Raw genomic sequence first — 23,193 nt, forward strand, 5'->3', positions numbered from 1 at the left:
TAATTGATCCGAAACGTAAACAATAAGAATGTTGTTATATTTCCATGGACACGACCAAATGAAAAATTGTGAAATTTTTCTGTGCGTGTTTTTGCAGCATTTATGGGACAGTGCGAATAGTATAAGGAGGTGGTATAGCTGAAGGTATAAACCACGGTGCATTGGGTCCAGTATCATTATTATTTTGATAATTAGGTTGAAATAATCCTTGAGGAATACAAGGAAGACATTCTGATAAGTTCGGTATCTTAGATTGAATAAAATGTGGAGCTATTAAGAGAAATAAAAATGTTAACAATAGTAAATGAAGTAATATATAGTATTTGAAAGTTTTCCAGGCTCGTTTCCTTTTTTGTCTCTTTGAAAAGATTCTATAATTAAGTCTTTTGGAAATCTTTAGCCAAAATAACATAGTTGAATGCCATTTGTCAATAAATGGGATATATACAATGGGCAATAGTGTGAAAAAAAGTATATGCCCTATTAAGAAGTCTTTCACAAACAAGTTAAGTTCAACCACTTTTACAAAGAATTCTGTAAATGGTCCAGTTATCGCTTTCGATCCTAAACCTCTTCCAAACCACTTTCCTGACCACCATGCCAAATTTGAGGTGGAGTCTGATAATTCTTTTCCTTGAGATAGTGTGACAATAATAGAATTTAAAAGATCATGAAACGTCATAATAAAAATAATTCCACAGCAGGTCCTTCTGAAATTCCAACCTTCGACATAAAGTAAAACCTCAATACTGATTAAATTAAATAATAATGATAGAAAATGAGCAGTTCCAGCTAAAATGGCTGGTCCTTTAGTACAACAACAACTGAATATTGGCATGAACAAAATTGAAATAAGAAAGCAACAAACCAATATTAAAATATTTGTAGCATAAGGGAAAAGAGAAATTACTATTATTCTTAAGAGTGGATTAACTTTGGACCAATTTCTAACACCATTTTGAGAGTTAATAAATAAAAATGAAGACATAAGCAAAACAGACTCAATCAACATAACGAATGCATCCCCACATATAAGATTTAGTACAGACACTCCTCTAGTAGATTGCACTCTTTTTTCACCTTTGGTACCTTTAATTCGAGAGCGTTGTTGTTTAACATACTCTACCCATGATGATTTCTGAATTCGTGAATTTCCACTAGAGAGCCATTTGATATATTGCCTATAATCTAAGAAGAAATCACTCCATACAAATTGATGTGGGTTAAATATAAAAGGTGCTAAGCTCATAGATATAACAGTAACCCAGAACCAAAGAAGCGATAACTGCCACATTGTAATGCAAGAAAAGACAATTATCATACAAACCTTAATACCTTTATAAATGGATATTCCAGCATATCTACTGTATAAAATTGAAAATGGAATTCTAGAAGTTGCAAATCCTCTTCCGGTAGCAATATACCTCGCTCCTCCATACATTATATTATCACTTAATGATTTTGCGTAAACTTGACATACAAAGACTTCAAAAAAGGGGGCCATCGAAATAAAATGATAAAATATTCTATATGCTGATAAGAATATTCCTTTCTCTAATAATTCTTGAATTATTAAAGGCATAAATGAAATGAAGAAACAAATGAATATTGACAAAACAAATCGACTTATCCAGTTGAGAACAGGTTTTAGATTATAGCAGCCAATAGGAATCTCAACATCAGTAACCGGCAATAGTGGATTATAATCGCATAATATCGTTTCATTAACAAGAGACCCTAAGTTCATGAGAAGCAACATGAACAATTGAAGTGAAAGTATTATAAATACGTTATTGATATGAAATCCCGGATGTGCATAATAGAATGACAAAAACATATCAAGAGGCAAGAATGACCCAAGAAAGTAGTATTCTCTAGACAATAGTTGTTCACCCATACCTGAGCCAATCTTTGTTGTGAAATTGAGAATAGTTCCAAATCCCAAATCCCTACCTTTTCCACATTGGTAGAAATCGCAGTGTTTTATCCTTCCTCCTCTACAAACCGCTGTCATTCCAGCATAAATATCCTCATTCAAGTGTAGACCCTTCTGCGCCTTTGATACTCCTCCTCTCGTTGTCATAAATATTGTATTTATGAAATCTGGATGTCCATAATGAAGTTTACCACCTATTTCAGCTAAAGTTCTGGCAAACAAAGTACCAAAGGTTTGTTCTTTTCCAGCAGCTATATCTCCTAAAACTCCAATATTTTCTGAAAAGATGTATTCTCTGGCACCTAATATGGCTATAGAAGAAGTTTCAATATTACTTTGTGATATATATTCAAGGCTTGAGTCAAGGTTCATTTCTTCGAATTCTGCTAGAACAGCCTTTATCTTTAAACACTCTTCTAGATAATTATCTTGATTGGCATCGATTACTTGTATGTATTCACCTCTTATAAATGGAATAGAATTGTTTTGATTATCTGATTTACCATCTCCTAAAATTGGATTTCCAGATAACTTTATTCTATATTTGTTGCATATTTTAGAAGTTAATCTCAGTCTTTCAGAATCAATCAAAGTACTATAATAATTAATTGGTCCGTCTTCAATAATTTCCTCCTCTAAGTAAGCAATATTCGTATTCGGATAGGACTTGAGAAGAGTGAATACATCTTCATACTCTGATTGACTAAAATCTTGTAATCTTTGCATAGAAATCAATAAAGTGAACTTTCTAGATACAAAGGTTTTTAATTCTTCTTCACTAATGTCAGTTGTGGATTCTTTTGTATTTTCAGCACAATACAATAATCGAAGTGCCGTTTCATAATTCAGGAATCCAGAAATAGTTCGATATAAAGTTTGATATCTCAAAGAAGTCCATAATCTAGTTCTAAGAGTATTTTCTGGATTTGAGGATTTAAACCCAACACAATAATACGGTAGATCATTGATTTTGTTATTAAAATAATGCTCAGAATTTACACTTTTAGCCGAATTATTATCTAAATTAAAATGTGAAGGTGAAATGTTACCAAAATCATAATCACTAGAAGATAAATAATCTAGCACTTTTGAATCTTTTACAAAACATTCCCAATCATTGGGATAGAGCTGCTGTAAATAATTGAGAAGTGAAATTCTCGAATTGGAGTCTTCTTTAATAATTTCCTTAAGCTGCAAAATAATTTTTTCAGCGTAATGAGGGACTAACACTGAAAATGAAGGCATTGCTAAAATAGGATAAGTGTCAGGCAAAGGAGTGGAAAGAGATTGAGCAAAGAAAGAAATCCTTCTTTCTGCTTCTTTTCCTGGATTGAAGAAATCACCCATATGAAAGGAGTTATCGTCCTGAAAAACAAAGAATAGTGGTGGCTTCATAGTTGAATTTTTAGAACCGGAACTCACGAAGTTTTGAAACACCAATTTATTTACTTGTTCAGATGATAGAAGATGCTCTCTAAACATTGAAACTATTATACTATTCCATATTTGGGCAACTGGAATATAAGCTTTGTTTGAATCACATGTAGAAAAGATTATCTTACTTGAAATTCTTTCCGGAAGTCTTGAGAATATATTTCTCCATGGAGTGAAAATTGATATACCCAAAGAAAATGATAACCCGACCGAAAACAAACAATTACACACAATATACCAAAGGTAAGTATCTAAGAAAAAAAGTATAAAATCAGTCAAAAATAGTAATGATAAAGTTATGTTAGCTTGTTGCGAACAAATTAACGTACCAAAAATCACATCTCCAATACATCGATCCAATCTCATAATGGAGAGAACTCTTATAGGATCTCTAACACTTAAAGTTAAGAAGAAATATGATTCGGAAAATTTTGCTGCAAAAACGCTTATCCACAAAATATAAGAGAACATTTTGCTTCTGAATCTAAGGTTGGGAAATAATGAAACAAATGCATGTACAGAACTCTTCTTTAAATCTTTCTTATTTTGAACTAGAAACAATTTTGCAGGCTCCCTTATTGCCAAATATAAAAAAGTTATTATGGAAATTACAAATTGAACAATAGCAATTATTGTACCATGTATAGAATATGAATCTAAAGGCAAAAAAAGGAAAATGTATACAGATGGTGCTGTGTTGATGAGAATTGTTAAAAGAGTGCACAATAATCTCCAGAACCAGTGAGTAGGGATAGGGAATCTTCTTGGTATAAATAAAATTTCTGCAAAAATGGCCGCAAAAGTAAGAATTCCAGATAAAGCACCTCCAAGTGCAACTACTGATATCTGTACTTGAGGAGCTGGACTTTGATCTAATAATTGATTGTAACCAATTGTATATAAAGTGGGTGAGTTATAAGATGTATAATACCAAAACATAGTTACATGTATGATCCAAATCCGACTGAAATTAGTCAACGTATGAATCCATGTTCTTCTTTCTAAATATGTTTTAAAAAATACATTTCTCCAAGAAATGTTTTTGAGATTTGAATATCTTTCAGTTTTTGGAAGTTCATAAAGTTTTATTCCATTTGAAAGCCTTAATTTTGAAAGTTCTTTTGAACTCCAAAAGAATTGATTGACATCATCATACCCAATAATTTCCTTGTGATCTTTAGTATTTTTCTTCCAGGAATTATTTACTAAAACATATTGCTGGTCTCTAATATAGTTGTAAAGTGGAGTTATAATATTATCAAGAAATTTCAATTCTTCTGTTACAATAAGTTGATGCAGACTTCTTATATGCATTAAATAATCCAATCCACATTGGTAAATAAAACAGATACACTCTGGCATGAATCTAACATTATTTGCTTCACCCCAAATAAGTAAGTATAGTGCTATTTGATAAATATAGTCAATATCAGTTAGTTCATTCATTCTCTTCCTCCATTTATTGTCTAATTCCATAAGAGATCCTTCATTCTCATTTATATAATTTGTATCGAGACTCTCTTTGTTTGATGAAGACTTAGTAACAATAATATTTGGATCAGCGTGGATATGAACAGCAAAGTACCACTTTTTGAAGTTTGATCTATCTCCTCCAATGTAATCTGCATGTAGACTTTGAAGTGCCATTTTGCAACTCATTCTGCTTGACCTTGAGTCGAGTAATACCATAAGAAATTCATACATATTTGATGTGTTATCTTTTTGGAAACCGAATACAGATTGTAACTCCAGGAATATATCTTTAATTTCACAGTCTGATATAGAAGCTCCATTATCAGCACACCACGAAGAATTTTGATAGTTTTCATTTAAAGAACTCTTGCAAGAACTCGCCGAATCTGAATTTAGAGGATACTCTACTCCAGCGGTTTGAATTAATCCATCATACGATTGATATATATAATAGTCATCTTTATAAGCTGCTGACAGAGGTGTATCCTCAAAACCTGGCATTTTAAGGGTTTGATTAACGGAACTGCAAATCTTGATAGGCGCTATTAGCAATCAGATTCTTGCAAAGCAAAAAAATTTACAGCCATTCTGACTTTATAAAAATAAAATTCCGATACCGGGAGTCGAACCCGGGTCTGCTCGGTGAAAGCGAACCGTGCTAGCCGTTACACTATATCGGATAATTTCTTATTGAAAATGTGCTAGAATTGTGGCAATGATGCAATATCACGTGAAGGTCACGTGCTCGAAGAAAATCGGTATTCGCACGTCCAAATTCAGTCTGAATTGCAGTTATTTAACTGAATTTAGAATAATAATTGAAATATTTAAATGTAGACGAAATTCTTAGCTAAATAGAGATTGCGTTACTTTCCTTTCAATTAATGAGTTTTTTTCACCATCGCCATACTTCGTTATGAACGTCTCTATAAGTAGATTAATCCATTTAGAAACAAATATGCAACTCAATTGTAGGAATTAGAGATATGTAGTCTAATTAAATGATACCATTGTCCTATAACTAGGTTATACTTAGAATAATATCCAGAACACATGTACTATTATTTAGAAAACTCAAGGGATTTATAATTGGTTTAAATCCTGGGCACATACGGCTATGCTTGCTGTGGTATGGGCCCTCGTTTTTGTGTACCTGAGAATTTCATATTGTACAGCCAAAAGTGTTGCAGCATCGTCATACAGGACCCATGATCATTGTAGTGAATATGACAATAAACATCATTTAAATTGAATAGAAATTTTATATCCCTTTTCTTTATAACTTATTCTTAATAATATATATCTATATTTTTTATATATAACTAATTGTAATTTTCAATTGGACTTAAAGGGTGATTTATTAGCGAGATGAGCAACCAATATTCTCGACCTGAGTATCCCCCACCAAATAATCCATACCCAAATCAACCATATACCAACCAACCATTTCCTAATCAACCATATCCAAAGGATGATGAAGTTTATCATGTTCAACCTGATTATGAAACTGCTCAATTTGGTCAAAAACCTGAAGGTTCTCAAAACTTTGATGAAAGTTTTAAAATAGATAAACCTAGATATAATGATTGGCCATTTACTATATTATTTCTTTTAGTTGTGGGTGGATTTATTGCTATAGCAGGAATTACTTTAAATGCTTTAAGGCAAACATTCTCTTTACAAGGTAGTTCAATTTATGATTCACCTGATAGTTTTACCCTTAATACTAATACTATTATCTTATTTTCATTTGTTATTGTGGTAGCGATTGTTTTATCAGCAGGTTTAATTATCTTTGCTAGAGTTGCTCCTAAATTTTTTATAACTACAGGGTTAATTCTTAATATCCTTTTAGGTTTAGGTACTTGTATTTATTATTTTGTTGAACATTATTATTCAGCCGCCATTGTATTTTTAATATTTACTTTATTCACAGCATGGTGTTATTGGACAGCAAGAAGAAGAATTCCTCTTAGTGCTACAATCCTTACAATTGCAATTGATGTAATGAAAGCATATCCTTCAACATTGGTTGTATCTTTCCTTGGGGTTGTAATAAGTGGAGCTTTTAGTGTTCTTTTCAGTGTTGTGCTTGTTGCAACTTATGTTAAATTTGAACCTAATAATAATAATGAAGCATGTGCTGCTGGTGGAGGTGGATGTTCTCATGCTAAAGTTATTGGTATATTGGTTTATGTAATGTTTGCTGGTTATTACATATCAGAAGTATTTAGAAACATTATTCATGTAACAATATCTGGGGTTTATGGAACATGGTATTACTTGGCAAATTCAGACCAAGGAGCTCCTAGACTTCCAGCATTAGGTGCATTAAGAAGAGCTTTAACTTATTGTTTTGGATCAATTAGTTTTGGATCCTTGATTGTTTCTTTAATTCAATTAGTGAGACTGATTTTACAAATCCTTAGACAAAGTGCCATTGATAATGGTGAAGGTTGGGCTGCATGTCTTATCTTAATTGTTGACTTTTTGGTTTCATTCATTGAAGGTTTGGTAAGATACTTTAATCATTATGCTTATTGTTATATTGCTTTATACGGAAAGAGTTATTTAAGATCTGCTAAAGATACTTTTGAATTACTTCGTTATAAAGGTATGGATGTTTTAGTTAATGACTGTTTTATTAATACTTCATTGAATATGTATGCATTATTCGTTGGATATCTTACAGCATTACTTTCATTCTTTTACTTAAGATTTACAAGTCCAGCATATAATGCCAATGGAGGTTATTATGCACCAGTTATCGCATTTGCCTTTTTAATTTCAGGACAAATTACTCGAGTAAGTTTAACAGTTATTGAATCTGGTATTTCAACTTTCTTTGTCGCATTAGCTAAGGATCCAGAAGTATTCCAGATGACTAATAGAGATAAATTCGACGCTATCTTTAGAGATTATCCACAAGTTTTACAAAAGATTACTGCTAATCATTAGTAAAATTAATACACTCACTTTACTCTTTAAACTTTTTTCTTTCTTCTACTTATTTATATATAATGTACTCTTAATAAACATGCCTTTTTTTTATTCGCAGCTAAAAACGCAGAGGGAAAATAATGCAAAAAATATTAAGTAATAAATATTAAGCCATTATTATGAAACTATGTGTAATTCTTGTAATTATAGTTAGTTTAGCGATGTTTGGTTTAACTATATTCAATCAATAGATTCGATTGAGTTACTCTTGAGTTAAATAAATTATAAAAATCAAGAAGCCATTATAAGGGTCTTATCAAAGACACAGTTCTAATTTATTCGACGCCTTTTAAGCTTATGATCACTTAATGAAGGCGGATTGATTGTAGCAATATCTGCTTCGCATTCATTGAATAATTGTAGTACCACGTCGCTTGTATTAGGACAACTCAGGTATCTTAAAAAAGGTTTCGTACTCAACACTATGTTACGTACAAAATATGCTTCTTTCTTCACTACTTTATAAAGTAAATCATTTCCACTACACTCATGAATTGCTTCCAATGGTAATTTTCCTAAACATTCTTTGTTTTCCTCAAAGATAAGATAGAGTCTACGAAAACGAAGAGTTGGCTCGAATCCCATTACACATCCACAAATACGAGAAATGGAAATTATAGTATTGCCCAGGTTTTCATATACTTTTAAAGAATCAAGCAGACGGCCACTTGGCAGTGAATCCATAAACTGACGGTAGACACCGATTTCATAAAATAAGTATGTCAAAGCAGACTTTTACCATTTGAAAAATGTTGACTTCCATCGAGATAAATAATCTTCCCTTAAACTATTGCCATTAGATTCTTCAGTATATACAAAAGAAGTCTCATTAAAAATCTCTATTTCCTTATAGGCTCTTTGAGGAAAAATAATTGATGGATATAAATTATGAGTATAATCTCCGTTTTCATTTTGATGGTAATTGCTATACTTAGAATCCCAATCTAGTTCGGCAAAACGCTTTTTCCAACTCTCGTTGTCAGAGATGTCGCTTTCAGTCAATTCTAATTCCTTGAAGAAATCATCTATGCAACCTAATTGGGTTTGATTCACACAAGTAAAATAATCATATAATAGCATCATTAACAAACAGAAAACATTATATTTTGATTCTGAAAATCTAAAGCATCTCATGCTACATGGTACCTCACATACCACTTCATCTATAGTTTCTATTTTATTAGGTTTATTATAGAAACTTGAATCAACATTAATATCAACTATTAGCACACAATCCACATCAATAGCAAAACCTATCCTTGATTCATTGACTTTTAAATTGTAAATAACTTGATCAGCTAACTTGAGAAAAGCGGCATTATTCTGTTTGTCATTTCTATTTTCAAAAGCATTAAATATTCCTTTGTCTTTAAGCAAAAAGAAAGTCCCGTATCTATAAATATTCCTTACCCCATTGATAGTAACTTCATTCTTATACTTTGACTCTTTCAAACTTGAGTTTCTGATATATCTTAACCTAGCAAATGTGGTTCGAATTAATGGATATAAAAGATAATAGCATATATATCCATTTACATCCCCTGGACCCGGATAGTTATTATCCAGAAGAGGGGTATGTATCCGCCGCAATACATCTTTATCTATTTTGAATTTATCAAACATCTTTTCTAAAGATTCATTACTAAACTTTTCTTCATCACATCTGGGAACAATTTTAAAATGTATCTTTGATGTACTAGAACAATTGTTATATTTAGACATTGATAAAGTTGACGGCGGGTTGTCAGCAATAGAATCTTTTTTATCTATTTCATTTTGCTCTAGTATGACTCTAAACCTAGGTTGTGGGACTGAAATACAACAACATAAGGCAAATAATTTGAGTACATACCGCAAGACTAAATCGTTGTCAACATGTTGACTTTTATCATAAAAGTTAACAATTTCTTCTGAAACTTCACCAATAATTTTAAAATGGTCATCCTTGTATTTTTTACTTAGAACAAAATCTTCATCTAAAATTGTAGTTTCAGGAATAATAACATGATAATTACATATCTTGAATGCTAACTTCTGAAGATTTCTTTCTAGTTTAGATTCTTCATCTATTGCATCTGGTAATCGGGCAATTAATGTATTCCACGATTCATTAAGTATTTGTTTCTGAATTGGATCATTGAAAAAGTTGTAAGAAGGTTCTTCAATTAACTTAGTAAGAACAAATTCAGTAGAGCGTTGGATCGCATTGAGATCCAAATACTCAAGGATATACTTCATTAGGGTTAGTCATGATGTATTTCTAGATTATACAAGACGAGAGCAAACTACAATATATAAATGAAGGCAAGAGCAAAGTCAAGGACAACTGGAGTTATACATATACTTGCATAGTTGCGCCGAATATCTCTAAGGTGAAACAGTTTATGAGTTTGAATTTGGTTTCTAGTTCTAGTTCTAGTTCTAGTTCGGATTATTTTTTTTATAGCCACAAACAAAAAAATGAACTAGCCGAAATTATCAGTAGTCCAATGCGGAGTTATTATCTCTATCCATAATAATATAATACAACATTATCGATAAATTACATAATGCTAACTCTTGCCATTGGAGATTTATATATTCCCGAAAGGTCTGTAGATCTACCTGTTAAATTTCGGAAATTATTGAGTCCTAACCCTAATTCAATTCCTTCCAATAATAAAATAGCTGAAGTTGTATGTTTAGGGAATATTATAAATTCTAATGATACATTGAAGTTTTTATATAATTTATCACCATCATTTAATTTAGTTAAGGGAGAATTTGATGATTCACATATTTTATCTCAACAATTACATTCTATAAGTCATAAAGAAACTCCAATACCTTTATATAATGTTATTGTTCATGATAATTTAAGAATTGGTTTTACAAATGGTTATCAAATAGTTCCTAAGAATGATCCATTGGCCCTTCTGAATGTAGCAAGGGAAATTGATGTAGACATTCTTATTTGGGGTGGAACTCATAAAGTTGAAGCTTATACTCTTGATGGTAAATTCTTTGTTAATCCTGGAAGTGCTACTGGTGCATATACGTTTGATTGGCCCGAGCATGATGAAGTTCCTGAAGAGGAGGAAGAAGAAGAAGAAGAAGAAGAAGTAGAAGAACAACATCAACAAGAGAAGGAGGGACAAGAGAAAGAGGTCAATGAAGAAGAAAATAAATTGCCAGAAGGTGAAGTAGAAGATAATAACAATGAAATATTAGCGAATAAAGAAGGGAAAGAAGATGAAGAAAAGGTTGAAGATGAAACGGTAAAAGAAACAGGTAAAGATTCATTATTTGGTAATCAAGAGGAACCGACAATAAATCAGACCTCCGATCCATTAACAAATAATATTGATGTTGATATCTTGAATGAAGTCATTGAGTCAGATACTATAATTCCTTCATTTTGTTTACTTGATACTCAAGGTTCAACTTGTACTTTATATATATATACTTATTTGAGTGGAGAGGTTAAAGTTGATAAAGTGACGTATACAAAAGAATAACAATAAATAAATAAATAAATAATCAAATATAATTCATTTAAAGATGACGTATATTAACTAATAATACAGAATATTAAGAATAGATATAGAATCTAAGTTTGTACTGATGAATAATGTAATACGAACTCTTTCTTAATCTTTTCCCAATTATGAGGATCAAAGAATATATAAACACCCTTTTCAACATCAGGACTTAATAATACAGGTTCAACATTACTATCTTTTGTTAACCATACTTGAATATCCTTATGATATCTCCAATTTCTAGCTACTAATTCTCGAGCGGCAAATTCTTGAAGTGTATCTCTTGGTTTCATGTAAAATATATAGAATAAAGTTTCATCAGTAAATGATTGAATTTTTGTATCGCATGGACCTGGTGGAGGAATTATATTTTCATTTCGAATTGATGGAGGTATAGATACATAAGGTTCAACTTCTGATCTTGAAGTTTCTGCCCAAGGAGATGCTAAATTTTTAAGTATTTCTGAATCTTTTGAAAGATCAAGACCACACATACTAATATCTTGTCCTAGAGCATAACTAGTATAATCATATTGATCCATTTTAATTAAGGAGGATAATCCTGCAATGCCATATTTATTCATTTCACTTTCTGAGTTTCGACTATTATTAATGTTACTATTATTATTATTATTATTATTATTATTGCTATTATTACTATTATTATTATTATTATTATTATCGTTATTCGCTATAGGCTTACTCGATGATAATCCTGGAGGTAGAGCCGCTAGAAATCATAAAATTTGTTAGCAAAAATACTTATAAATTCAGTAATTAAAGATTCAATGTAAATTCTTATACATACGCATCTGAACAAATTGTTTGATGCAAAATAGTAATCAGTTTAATCCAGTAGTGAATTCATTAGTTTCGAAATTGGTTCCTTGTTACAGTAATTTTAGGTACTGGAGAATTTTTTATAAGTACGCACGACCTTTTTTCTTACTAGAATTTTTTTTTATAAAAAGCGAATCTCATCTGTGATCGTAAACAGTTAAGTAAGAATTTTGCAATCATAAAGCAATAATGTCAAGAAGATACATTCCTAATATAATAATTACGGGTACTCCAGGGTGTGGTAAGACGTCTCATTCCGAAAGTTTGGTTAGTCAATTAAATGATGAAATTAAAGTTAAAGGATATGATTTTCAACATTTTTCTATATCAGATATTGCAAAAGAACGTGGATGTATAGATAGTTATGATGAAGTTTTAGATACATCTGTTGTTGATGAAGATAAATTATTGGATTCTTTGGAACCGGACTTAGAAAAAGGTGGTATACTAGTAGATTGGCATTGTTGTGAGATTTTCCCTGAAAGATTGATCGATTTGGTGGTAGTCTTACGAACTGATAATAGTTTATTATATGACAGATTGAAGAAAAGGGGTTATAAAGATAATAAGATTCAAGAAAATCTTGACTGTGAAATTATGGAAATTATTGCTGATGAAGCAAGACGTTCATATGTTCCAGAAATAGTAATACAGTTAACTTCAAATTCTGTCGAAGAGATGGAAGACAATGTCGCTAGAATTTTTGAATGGACTGCCGCTTGGGTAAAAGATCACCCCCAAGGCGTAACCAATGAGTTGGACCCTGAAGTCGCTGCTGCTGCTGCAGAAAGAAATGAAAAACTTTCAGACGATGAGGAGGATTATGATGTCGAAGATGAGGAAGAAGAAGAAGAAGATGATGATGATGAGTAAACAAGTATATGTTTTATATTGTACATTAGTATACATAGAGAAAAATAAAAAATTCAAAAATTAAGGGTAATAATTGTTTTAGTATTTCCATAGCCGCAAACCTCTTTCCGGAAGAAGGTTCAATAAGTATATATATTAGAATTCTTCATCTTCACAATAAATGGAGAATTACTCTTCTAAGGAAGAATAATGCAGTTAAAATTGCCATAGCTAAGAAGACATAATATCCTCTAGTTATAACAAAGTAAGACCACTTGTTACGTAATCTTTGTAAATTGTGTTGTTCCAATTCCATTATACATTTTCCGTTTTGTTCAAAAATATATTTCGATTCTTCAATAATTTCCAACTTTTGATCTTCTGTTAATCCATTTCTAGTCACTAATTCATAATCTCTTTTGTAGACTACTCTTAATAAATCTTCATCTGCAACATCAAATGCAAAGAAATTTGTTCCTAACTTGACAATTTCTTCATGTTTTAAACCATTCTTTTGAGGAAATAATCCAGTAGCCTTTGCAAACGATGATCTCATTATTCTTCCTCCAGCAAATAAAGCTAAATACATGACATGCAAGTAAGCAAAAAGCAAATATGGTTTTGCTTCAGTTACTTCGAGTATATGTTTGGAGAATGCAATTTGTTCAGGCATTATTGGTTCAATGAATTTATCCTTTCTATCATCATAATAGAATAAAAGATCTTGTTCAGCTCTTTCACGTCTAGCAATTTCTGGTTTCCATACACTCTTTAACATCTCAGTCCATTGATCATCCTTCTCAAATTGTTTACTTAAACTTGTTTCAATAGATGCAAAAACATGATAGAAACTTTGTAAACCTTGACGATAAATTTTAGCATCTCTAAGAGCTAAAGCAAATCGAAGACTCATCATCTTATCTACTTTATCATGATGACCTCTGGTTTCTGCATTAATTCTATTAGCTAAAGCACCAACATCGTTTTTGGCGGGAAGAATTTCATGTTGACTTAATTTGGTAGTAGCACCGACAGTTTGAATGGAAGACATTTTTACGTTCTAAATAGACAGTTAAAGTAAGAAGTGATATCTAGTTGATTTACAAAAGAAAAACCACACTGTTTTTAAAACAACAGTGGATTCACTCATAGCTATATAGTTTGCAAAAATATTGCGATATGTCCGACAGAGGCGATGGTGCACAAAATTTCTTTTAAAGCTGGGTTGAGTTTGTGTTATATTTTTTCGCATTTATCGCAGTGGCCATGAAATCCGAGAGCGGCCATATTAACGTGTACTCCCTAAATCAAGTCCTACGCCAATGGGTATTTAAACTCATTGGATGCCATGTCACGTAATGTTGGTTTTATTGTTAATGTTTACTTTCTAGTTACTTTATTTATAACAATACACCGTGGACGCGTCTTGGCATGTTCAGATTGGTAGCAATCTTTGCTAAACATGAAACAGTTTAAGGGAAACTATTGTTGATACATCCGACAAGGAAATCTAATATATCCAGTGAGAATTGTATCACTCTTGGTATACATGTGTTGGTTGCTAGTCGTGAATTGGTAAATTTAAGTTATCTGATAAAATTAGATCTGGCATTTTTTGCATCTATTTGCGAGATCGGTATCAGCACTACTCGTAAATGTTTTACCGATACTTTCATATATAAAATACAATGAATTTATGTACTAACTTATTTGAATTAGTATTAATAAAATGGGACAACCAAAACAAATAATTCACAACGGAAATCAGTAGCAACTTCTTCTGATGGAACTTAAAATAAGTAAACCAACCCAATTCAAAAATAGTCATACAACAGTAGATAATATAGTACTTCCATTCTATAGCTTCCATAGCAATTGGATTTACAAAACCATTATAAAGAAGAATGTCTTGGTGAGACATTTGGCAATTATTAAGAGCGTTCTCTTCTTGGGAATACGATAAGCTTCCAGCGATATAATAAATATAATAAATATAGTAAACCATTGGCACCAAAATCATAAACAAACTATAACGAAAACTCATTACAAGAAGACCATTAGATAGGTCTTTTTGTTAAACTTCTCTTTTGATTATCAGATTAAAGGGCCCTTCAAAAAATATAGCTGTTAATCTACCAGAAATAAAGACTATAATTTTCTCTTGAATTTATAAATGATCAACGCAGACAACATAGCAGCAACTAACCTCCAACAACCTTTCAATTTTAATTATTGCTTAATTCCAGTAATGCCAATTGAATCTAAAACCTTATTTAATAGTATAAGACTAATCAATTGCCACAAAATTACATCTTGGAAGAAGTGAAAAACATAAGGATGATTTCTTTCTAAAAGAACCAATTGGAAATAACGTATCTAGGAGTGGAATAAACCTTCAATTCTAATGCAGCTCAAATTTCTTCGATTTCAAATACAACTTTTTATAAGATATTTCTACCTGATCAGTTTCATTGTGGCACTTTTGTATGATCCCTTTCAAAATTTCCTTAAGAAATCAAAGTATCTTGTAGATTCAGGAACTAATCAGAATAAAATAATTGCAGCTTGAACAAATGTTGATAAGCTTATAATAATGAATTAACTTTTCAAAAGTAAGAACTATTGATATTTCTTGTAGCACAAGTAATCCAAGTAGCAATAATAGAGTTAAGTACTATAAAATATTATAAATAGCAGTACACGTAGATCTGTAAAATGGATAAGATAATTAAGCAATTAATGATGGAGAAGATACATTCTCGCGTTTTCTGACAAAAATATTAATTGTCTGAATACTGGCTTCAATATTATTAAATAATAATAAGAATAAGCAACTTTTGACTAAAATCCAGTCTGGGGTATATTGCTTAAAAAAAAAATCTTTTGCAGATGATAACACTAACGATATAGAGCCACTTGAAATGCAGAGCTCGATGCACAAGACAAAAATCAATCAAATAGACAATACGCATATGTGGGGCATTTCATCTTTGAGTAAATAAAATGTAGACGTACTGAACTTAAATGATTATGACTATTCTCAACCTAGCTAAGCACACAAACACACAAAACCGTCGAATTTTACATGTTACCTTTATTTTATACTGGCAATATGTTACCCCCCACATTTTTGCAGTATTTTTTTAACTTTAAACTTATTTCCTTTTATTTTTAATTTTCAAAAAAACAAAGTTTTTGTCTGACAATTTTTGCATCCGGATGAATTTCCATGACCGGACGACAATTTACAGCAAAGCAACTAGTTAGTATACAGAAATGTAGTGTATTTGATAATACATTTCGACCTAAAGTACGAGAACTTGTGTTTAGTGTCTGTTTGCTTGCATGACCTTATAGATCTCTGACATTAGAGCTACGTGAAACTAACATTCAAAAGTAGAAATTTTCTGAGATTTTCTTTCTCGGTATTGTAACTCTATTAGCCGAAGACTGTAAATTGGCGCATAAAAGGTTTAGACCATAGGATTAAATTAAAAATTATATTATAAAGGATAAATTGTCTGACTACATGATTAGACTTTGAATGATCTTCAAATTTTACTCGAATGCGGCTAGATACAGATAACTCATCTTTCCCCACAATCGTTTTTGGAAATCTTAAACATCTACAAAGCAATTAGCGAAGCCAACTAATCAAATTATTTTTTTGAGCACTTCAACTAGATTCTGGTGCTGCTTCTGATACCGAGTCATCCTGCAAAAAGAGGGGTGAAATGATAAAATCTAAACTATTTTCATAGCTCAAAAAAATATTCTCTATCAAGTTCCCTATTGGTTTGCTGTATTTTTTTTTGTACATTTTTTTTGCCTTTTCCTTATTTACGGGAGGTGAGATGATTGTTTCATAGGTCTGACTTTAGAATCTGTGCCACTTGGTGGCTTGAGTGTAAGCCATTTATTACGGGGTAAAAATTCGTAATTTTTTATGGAGTAGTCGTGGGGCAATGATTTACAAGTTCGATAATTGCATGTTTAATTCTAGGTTACAGTTTCTCGCCCCTCCTTTTGTTTTGTTACATTTTTCTTTTATTCGTTCATCGTTCTTTCTTGCATATTATACGATACTATTTACTGATAACATCTACATTTGACATCTCTGATAATATTTTAGAGAAATCATAAATATTTTTGCCTACTAATTCAGCTATGCCATTAAATAATGAAATCTGTTCACGACTCTGGATAAGAAGCAGTGCCCAGCTACATGTAGACGACTATTGCTAAGTCACTGGTGTTACTAAACTCTTTTTGCAGTTAAATTACCAATGACCCGCCTGGCAGTTTTATTTAATTGTAGTTTGGAAGGTCTTTCCCAAATTCTAAATAAGACTATATTTACGTATCGAACGCATATGTCATTGTTGAACTCTAACTTAAAGTTAATGGTTTAATGCGCTGCGCGTTTTGTGGGGTAGGTGGTCAGTTCCATTCCCCAGACACAAACGTTCCTTATAAAATCTGCGACCACTTCCTATTTGGGAATGTTTTCCTGTTCACCTTTCGTCTCATCTCATGGGCAGCCCTACACTGGGAATAACTCCCAAATAGGAATTGAAACCTGGAAATATTTAGTCGCATTTAATGTTTGCATTTTAAGTTTAGCAAAACTCATCATTCAACCCTTTTTCTCTCTACTACCTTCCTTCGCTGTCAATTTTTCTTGACCACTAAATCCCACTAAATTTTTTTTCTTGGGTTCAAATCAAATTCCCCAGATTTCAGAAGTAGGCTCCTTAAGTGAGCTAAATTGTCAGGAATCAAATTGATAAGAAGGTAGAGTCGACTAATCTAATACTTGAGCCTGATCATAGACCATAAGAACAGATATTTAGTTAGTAATAAAAAAAATTGATAATACCTATTCATTTTGTTTCCTAAAACGATACATTGTTCCGCAATTCTTAAAAACGCAAATTAACCCGCCAAAATATCAGCTTAAGTCGAAGCGAAAGTAAATATGTATGGACCTTATTGCTAAAGAATTTATTGAAATAATATAATATACATGTAAAGTATTCTACGACTTTCCTACTTTGATTTACTGTGTCGTTTATTACTTAGCCTATTTCTATTATTATAATTTCACAAACATTTTATATTAGTAAGATCGGCTCGACTATCGGAAGGATATACCTTTATACTTCAACATAAATCATATATAACGTTTTGAAGTTATCCATATTTTTATTTAAATTTTATTATTGAGAAATCTGTTGTTGTCGTTTTTCAATAAGCTTATAGACATAAATCACATTAAAATTTAAAAATGACTGCTGGATTTTTAACTACCAAAGGTACCAAGATCGTTGATTCAAAAGGCAAACCTGTCGTTTTAAAAGGTACTGCCATTGGTGGTCACTTAAATATGGAAAATTTTATTACTGGTTATCCTGGTCATGAAACTGAACATAAAAAAATCATTAAATCCAAGATTGGTGAAGAGAAGTTCGAATATTTCTTTGATAAATTCTACGAATATTTCTGGACTGAAAAAGATGCCGAATTCTATAAAAATGAATTAGGCTTCAACTGTTTAAGAATTCCTTTCAACTACCGTCACTTCGTCGATGATGAAGCTGATATGTTCAAAATCTTACCAAAGGGTTTTGAAAGACTTGACAGAGTTATTGATATCTGTTCAAAATATGGAATTTATACCATTTTAGATTTACACGCTACTCCAGGTGGTCAAAATCAAGATTGGCATGCTGATTCAGGTATCCATAAGTCAATATTCTGGGATTTTAAAGTTTTTCAAGATGTTGTTGTTAATCTTTGGGTTGAGTTAGCCAAACACTATAAAGATAACACTTGGGTAGCAGGTTACAATCCATTAAATGAGCCAGCTGTACCAGACCATTCTAAGCTTGTAAAATTCTATACCAGATTAGATAAAGCAGTTAGAGCAGTTGATCCAAACCATATCTTTTTCCTCGATGGTAACACCTACTCTATGGATTTCAGACAATTTCCAGCTCCATCAGAATTTATTCCAAATTCAGTGTACTCAATCCATGATTATTCAACTTATGGATTCCCAAATATCGAAGGTACTCTTTACAAAGGTACTGAAGCTGAAACTGAAAAGTTGAAAGTACAATATGAAAGAAAAATCGAATATCATAAACAACATAATGTCCCTGTTTGGAATGGGGAATTTGGTCCAGTTTATGCTTCCGAAGTTAGAGGTGATAAGAACCCAGAAGTTATTAATCGTGCTCGTTATAATGTTTTAAAAGATCAATTGGCTGTGTACAAAAAGGGTGATCCTTCTGGTGATGGAACTCCAATTTCATGGTCTATCTGGTTATACAAAGATATTGGCTATCAAGGATTGACTTATGTCTCACCAAAGTCCAAATGGTTTGAAGTATTCGGAGAATTTTTACTTAAGAAGAAGAAGTTAGGTTTAGATAGATGGGGTAATGATATTGACCCAGAATACAATCAATTATATCAAAACTTGATTGACCATGTTCATGCTAATACACCAGAAAAGTATCACAGAGCTTTATATCCTCACGTTTGGACTGTTCAAGACTACCTTTTCCGTGTCACCAAGGATATGCTTTTCTCCCAATATGCTCAACATGAATATGCTGATTTATTTGTTGGCTTAAGTTTTGAAGAATTAGATGAATTAGCTGCTTCTTTCAAATTTGAAAATGTTGAACAAAGAGGAGAATTGAACGCTATATTGAAGGACTACTGATTGAGTTTTTGTTATCGGTCTTAAATCTCCGATTACATTATCTAAGTATATAGCTTGGCTTTAGGTATAGATAATAATACACATAAACTAGTATTATGTTAATAATTAGAGGGTCAATGTAATTCAGATTAGACATTATTGACTAAACACGTACCCCCTCGTACCCCACTTGCGATATGAACCCCAGGTTATTGCATTGTTTTAGGAAATGAATCCAGATTGCGTTTTCAAATGTTACGCAATTTTTAAAAAATATTCATTGAACATGCATCTTCAGACAATTTGCAATATCGGGGTTATACCAAGTGCGGTAAGGATGTTGCCACTCAACTGTTGCAATCGATAACACAAAACCTATGACGAACTTCAATGATGCTTTTTAGATACGAGAGGTATATTGTTTCAGATTGATCATGTACTGTTGACTGTTGGGATCGAGCTTTTGTTTAGAGTTTGTGTTCATCTTGAAAATAATATGTATTTTGATTCTAGTTGTGCCTTAGCTTTTTAATCCAATATTTCAAGAAAGGTCTAACCACCTATACATACAGGGAAATACTCAAACATAAACTTTAAATTCGTTCGATTAAATTGTCCTAGTTGTAATTCGTCTAGTTATTTCCTATTATGAAACTATTGTTGTCAAAAATTCTCTACAGATACTTCGTAGCCTAAAATTACATAAATTGATTTAATACAATAAGTATAACTACAGTTATTACCATTACTCCACTTTATAGCTCCACCTAATAACTATCTACACTTACATTGTATTGCAGTTATTGTATTGTACTCTCTTAGGATGCTATTACCTGAATAAGAATTAATAAATGCCAGCAAGTAAATACTTACAATGATGTCTTCCTATTTGTGACTGTAAGGTTTTTACAGTTTACGCACAATCCATATTTTTTAATGCAAAAAAATTATTTAATTTCGATATTTTTGCAAGCGTCAACCCAGACAAAAAGTAAAATGTCTGCTCAACAAGGAGGGGATCACACCTTTCAAAAGGTGGGGTACATATTCTCTAGCATTATAGTCTGGAGAAGATGTATACCTTCCTATCTGGGCATTGCTCCCCTGTCATATCGGGCCCTAAGCCAAATCATAAATCTTAATGCCTAATATTAAGTTTGGAGCCAACCATAATTCCAAAAGTTTTGTATAAATACACTGCATCTCCCTGTTGATGTCCCCAAGATTTAAATATTCATTATCTTAACAAACACTTGCTAGTACTACAACCTACAAGCTTCTATCGCTGGACGATCTATAAAGTGCATTATAGTAGTAAAAAATGTCTGACAAAATTAACAACGTCAAGGATCAAACCGATTCCCTTTCGATGAATGATCATATTGACGAACAACAAAATATCTTGAACGATCCAAATATCGATGTTAGTGATTTTTTTTTCCAAACTAATGGTTGGTGGAAATATGGTCATTTCAGATATTTACATTTTTTGATTTCCTTGATTGCATTGGCCTCCACTAATAACGGTTACGATGGTTCTATGTTGAACGGTGTTCAAGCTCTTGATTCATGGCAAAGTACCATGGGTAACCCAACCGGATATAAGTTAGGTTCTCTTGCCAACGGTACTATGTTCGGTTCTATTATTGCTGTCTCTGTTGCTTCCTATCTTAACGATAAGTGGGGTAGAAAATTTGGTGTTCTTTTTGGTTCTATTATTTCTTTTATTGGTGGTATCTTGCAAGGGGCATCTACTAACTATGCTTTCTTCTTAGTTTCTAGAATTATTATTGGTTTTGGTGTTGGTATTGCTTTAACCGGTGCTCCAGCTTGGATCGCTGAACTTTCTTTCCCAAGTTACAGATCTTCTTGTACTGCTGTTTTCAACACTTTATGGTACTTAGGTGCAATTCTTGCAGCTTGGATTACTTTCGGTACTAGAAACATGCATGGTGACAAATCTTGGAGAATTCCTTCTTACTTGCAAGCTATTTTACCAGGTATTCAAGTTTTGACTTTATGGTTCTGTCCTGAATCTCCAAGATGGTTGATTGACCATGGTAAAGAAGAAAAGGCAAGATCCATTCTTAAGAGATTCCACACTGGTAACTCTACTGATGAAAGAGCCGACGCCTTGGTTGAATTTGAAATTAAAGAAATTAAGTCTGCTTTGGAATTGGAAAAGTTATACGCTAGATCCTCTTATTTCGATTTCTTCACCATTAAGACCTACAGAAAGAGATTATTCTTAGTTTGTTTCACTGCTTTCTTTATGCAAATGTCTGGTAACGGTTTAATTTCTTACTATCTTGTTTTGGTCTTAGAAAGTATTGGTTACACATCAAGTACTGAACAATTAAAGATTAATGGTTGTTTGCAAGTCTTCAACATTGTTATTTCTGTTGGTGCTGCTCTTCTTACTTACAGATTCAAGAGAAGACCACAATTCTTAGTCTGTCTTTCTGGTATGCTTATTTGTTACATTATTTGGACTATTCTTTCAGCTATTAACCAACAACGTAATTTTGAAGACAAGAGCTTGGGTAGAGGTGTTCTTGCCATGATCTTCTTGTTCTACTTCTCATACGATATTGGTGCTAACGGTTTACCATTCTTATATGCCACTGAAGTCTTACCATACTCACACAGAGCCAAGGGTCTTAATCTTATGTACTTTACCCAATTATGTACTCTTGTCTACAATGGTTACGTTAACCCAATTGCCATGGAAGCCATCCAATGGAAATACTATATTGTTTGGTGTTGTGTCTTGGCCTGTGAATTGGTTATTGTTTACTTCTTCTTCGTTGAAACATTCGGTTACACCTTAGAAGAAGTCGCTGTTGTCTTTGGTGATGATGCTGGTGCCACCTTAGGAAGACTCTCTTCTCCTGTTGAAAAACCAGGCTTCGAACACGTTGAAGACGGTAGCTCTTCTAACGAGAAGGTTGGTGAAAGAGTTTAAGATAGCTGAATTTATTCTAATTCCATAAAATTATGAGTTTCAATTCTTTAATATGCTGACAACTTTGTCATTAATTGTTTTTTTTACCATAAAGGTATATATAGTCCTTACATATATTCAATAAATTGTACCTATTATAATTATTATAAAATTATTGCGTAGAAATGTGAATTTCTCTACAATTCAAATCAAGTCATTGTAACCCGTGCTGAATCTACAGGGCATGATCTTTGTAAAACTTTATTTAAATAAGCCCCGTACTTTACAAAAACAATTGGCACAGATCACAACAAAACCAGAAAAAGAAATACTTTTACACCGGCTAATTTACACAGTGAGCTCATAAGATTCTAAAACTAGAAGAAAAGGAAATCCATCTATTTTGGGATGGTGAAAACTCCAACGGCTTTGCGTTAATCTGAACTTAAGAGCTACACTGTAAGCAATAAGTGCCAGCGTT

The 23,193-nt window shown here is 32.1% G+C and overlaps 11 protein-coding genes and 1 non-coding gene across 12 annotated transcripts; 5 read left to right on the top strand and 7 right to left on the bottom strand. All coding sequences in view use genetic code 12, as the record gives it.

Annotated features, from left to right (window-relative positions):
• Positions 1-8: 8 nt before the first annotated feature.
• Positions 9-5,344, bottom strand: GSL1 (Gsl1p; the record flags this gene model as incomplete). The annotated part of the gene is made up of 1 exon (XM_064879754.1): positions 9-5,344. One exon carries the CDS (start codon positions 5,342-5,344, stop codon positions 101-103), a length of 5,244 nt encoding a protein of 1,747 aa, XP_064739118.1. The 3' UTR covers positions 9-100.
• A 107-nt stretch (positions 5,345-5,451) lies between these two features.
• RJT21DRAFT_t74 lies at positions 5,452-5,523 on the bottom strand. Its single transcript has one exon. It is a non-coding gene; the product is annotated as a tRNA-Glu (tRNA).
• A 599-nt stretch (positions 5,524-6,122) lies between these two features.
• On the top strand, positions 6,123-7,887 carry RJT21DRAFT_118390 (uncharacterized protein). The gene has a single exon (XM_064881019.1). It carries the CDS (start codon positions 6,212-6,214, stop codon positions 7,799-7,801), a length of 1,590 nt encoding a protein of 529 aa, XP_064739119.1. The 5' UTR covers positions 6,123-6,211; the 3' UTR covers positions 7,802-7,887.
• A 226-nt stretch (positions 7,888-8,113) lies between these two features.
• Positions 8,114-8,428, bottom strand: RJT21DRAFT_112337 (uncharacterized protein; the record flags this gene model as incomplete). Its single annotated transcript, XM_064880074.1, has 1 exon — positions 8,114-8,428. One exon carries the CDS (start codon positions 8,426-8,428, stop codon positions 8,114-8,116), a length of 315 nt encoding a protein of 104 aa, XP_064739120.1.
• Positions 8,171-10,359, bottom strand: RJT21DRAFT_118391 (uncharacterized protein). The gene has a single exon (XM_064881020.1). The coding sequence runs from the start codon at positions 10,079-10,081 to the stop codon at positions 8,579-8,581; it is 1,503 nt and encodes a 500-aa protein (XP_064739121.1). The 5' UTR covers positions 10,082-10,359; the 3' UTR covers positions 8,171-8,578.
• On the top strand, positions 10,338-11,371 carry RJT21DRAFT_118392 (retromer subunit). Its single transcript, XM_064881021.1, has one exon. The coding sequence runs from the start codon at positions 10,393-10,395 to the stop codon at positions 11,338-11,340; it is 948 nt and encodes a 315-aa protein (XP_064739122.1). The 5' UTR covers positions 10,338-10,392; the 3' UTR covers positions 11,341-11,371.
• RJT21DRAFT_118393 (CCR4-NOT core subunit) lies at positions 11,372-12,092 on the bottom strand. Its single transcript, XM_064881022.1, has one exon. The coding sequence runs from the start codon at positions 11,946-11,948 to the stop codon at positions 11,433-11,435; it is 516 nt and encodes a 171-aa protein (XP_064739123.1). The 5' UTR covers positions 11,949-12,092; the 3' UTR covers positions 11,372-11,432.
• HBR1 (nucleoside-triphosphatase) lies at positions 12,015-13,117 on the top strand. The gene is made up of 2 exons (XM_064881023.1): positions 12,015-12,094; positions 12,173-13,117. Exon 2 carries the CDS (start codon positions 12,394-12,396, stop codon positions 13,075-13,077), a length of 684 nt encoding a protein of 227 aa, XP_064739124.1. The 5' UTR covers positions 12,015-12,094; positions 12,173-12,393; the 3' UTR covers positions 13,078-13,117.
• HMX1 (Hmx1p) lies at positions 13,014-14,195 on the bottom strand. Its single transcript, XM_064881024.1, has one exon. The coding sequence runs from the start codon at positions 14,105-14,107 to the stop codon at positions 13,229-13,231; it is 879 nt and encodes a 292-aa protein (XP_064739125.1). The 5' UTR covers positions 14,108-14,195; the 3' UTR covers positions 13,014-13,228.
• Positions 14,196-14,571: 376 nt separating this feature from the next.
• On the bottom strand, positions 14,572-15,280 carry RJT21DRAFT_19271 (uncharacterized protein). The gene has a single exon (XM_064883655.1). The coding sequence runs from the start codon at positions 15,098-15,100 to the stop codon at positions 14,729-14,731; it is 372 nt and encodes a 123-aa protein (XP_064739126.1). The 5' UTR covers positions 15,101-15,280; the 3' UTR covers positions 14,572-14,728.
• A 3,063-nt stretch (positions 15,281-18,343) lies between these two features.
• Positions 18,344-19,789, top strand: RJT21DRAFT_129651 (glycoside hydrolase family 5 protein; the record flags this gene model as incomplete). The annotated part of the gene is made up of 1 exon (XM_064882970.1): positions 18,344-19,789. One exon carries the CDS (start codon positions 18,344-18,346, stop codon positions 19,787-19,789), a length of 1,446 nt encoding a protein of 481 aa, XP_064739127.1.
• Positions 19,790-20,981: 1,192 nt separating this feature from the next.
• RJT21DRAFT_118400 (putative hexose transporter) lies at positions 20,982-22,873 on the top strand. The gene has a single exon (XM_064881025.1). The coding sequence runs from the start codon at positions 21,090-21,092 to the stop codon at positions 22,731-22,733; it is 1,644 nt and encodes a 547-aa protein (XP_064739128.1). The 5' UTR covers positions 20,982-21,089; the 3' UTR covers positions 22,734-22,873.
• Positions 22,874-23,193: the final 320 nt, after the last annotated feature.

Source organism: Scheffersomyces amazonensis (assembly GCF_036850825.1).
Source record: "Scheffersomyces amazonensis strain UFMG-HMD-26.3 chromosome Unknown RJT21scaffold_2, whole genome shotgun sequence".
Lineage (NCBI taxonomy): Eukaryota > Fungi > Ascomycota > Pichiomycetes > Serinales > Debaryomycetaceae > Scheffersomyces > Scheffersomyces amazonensis.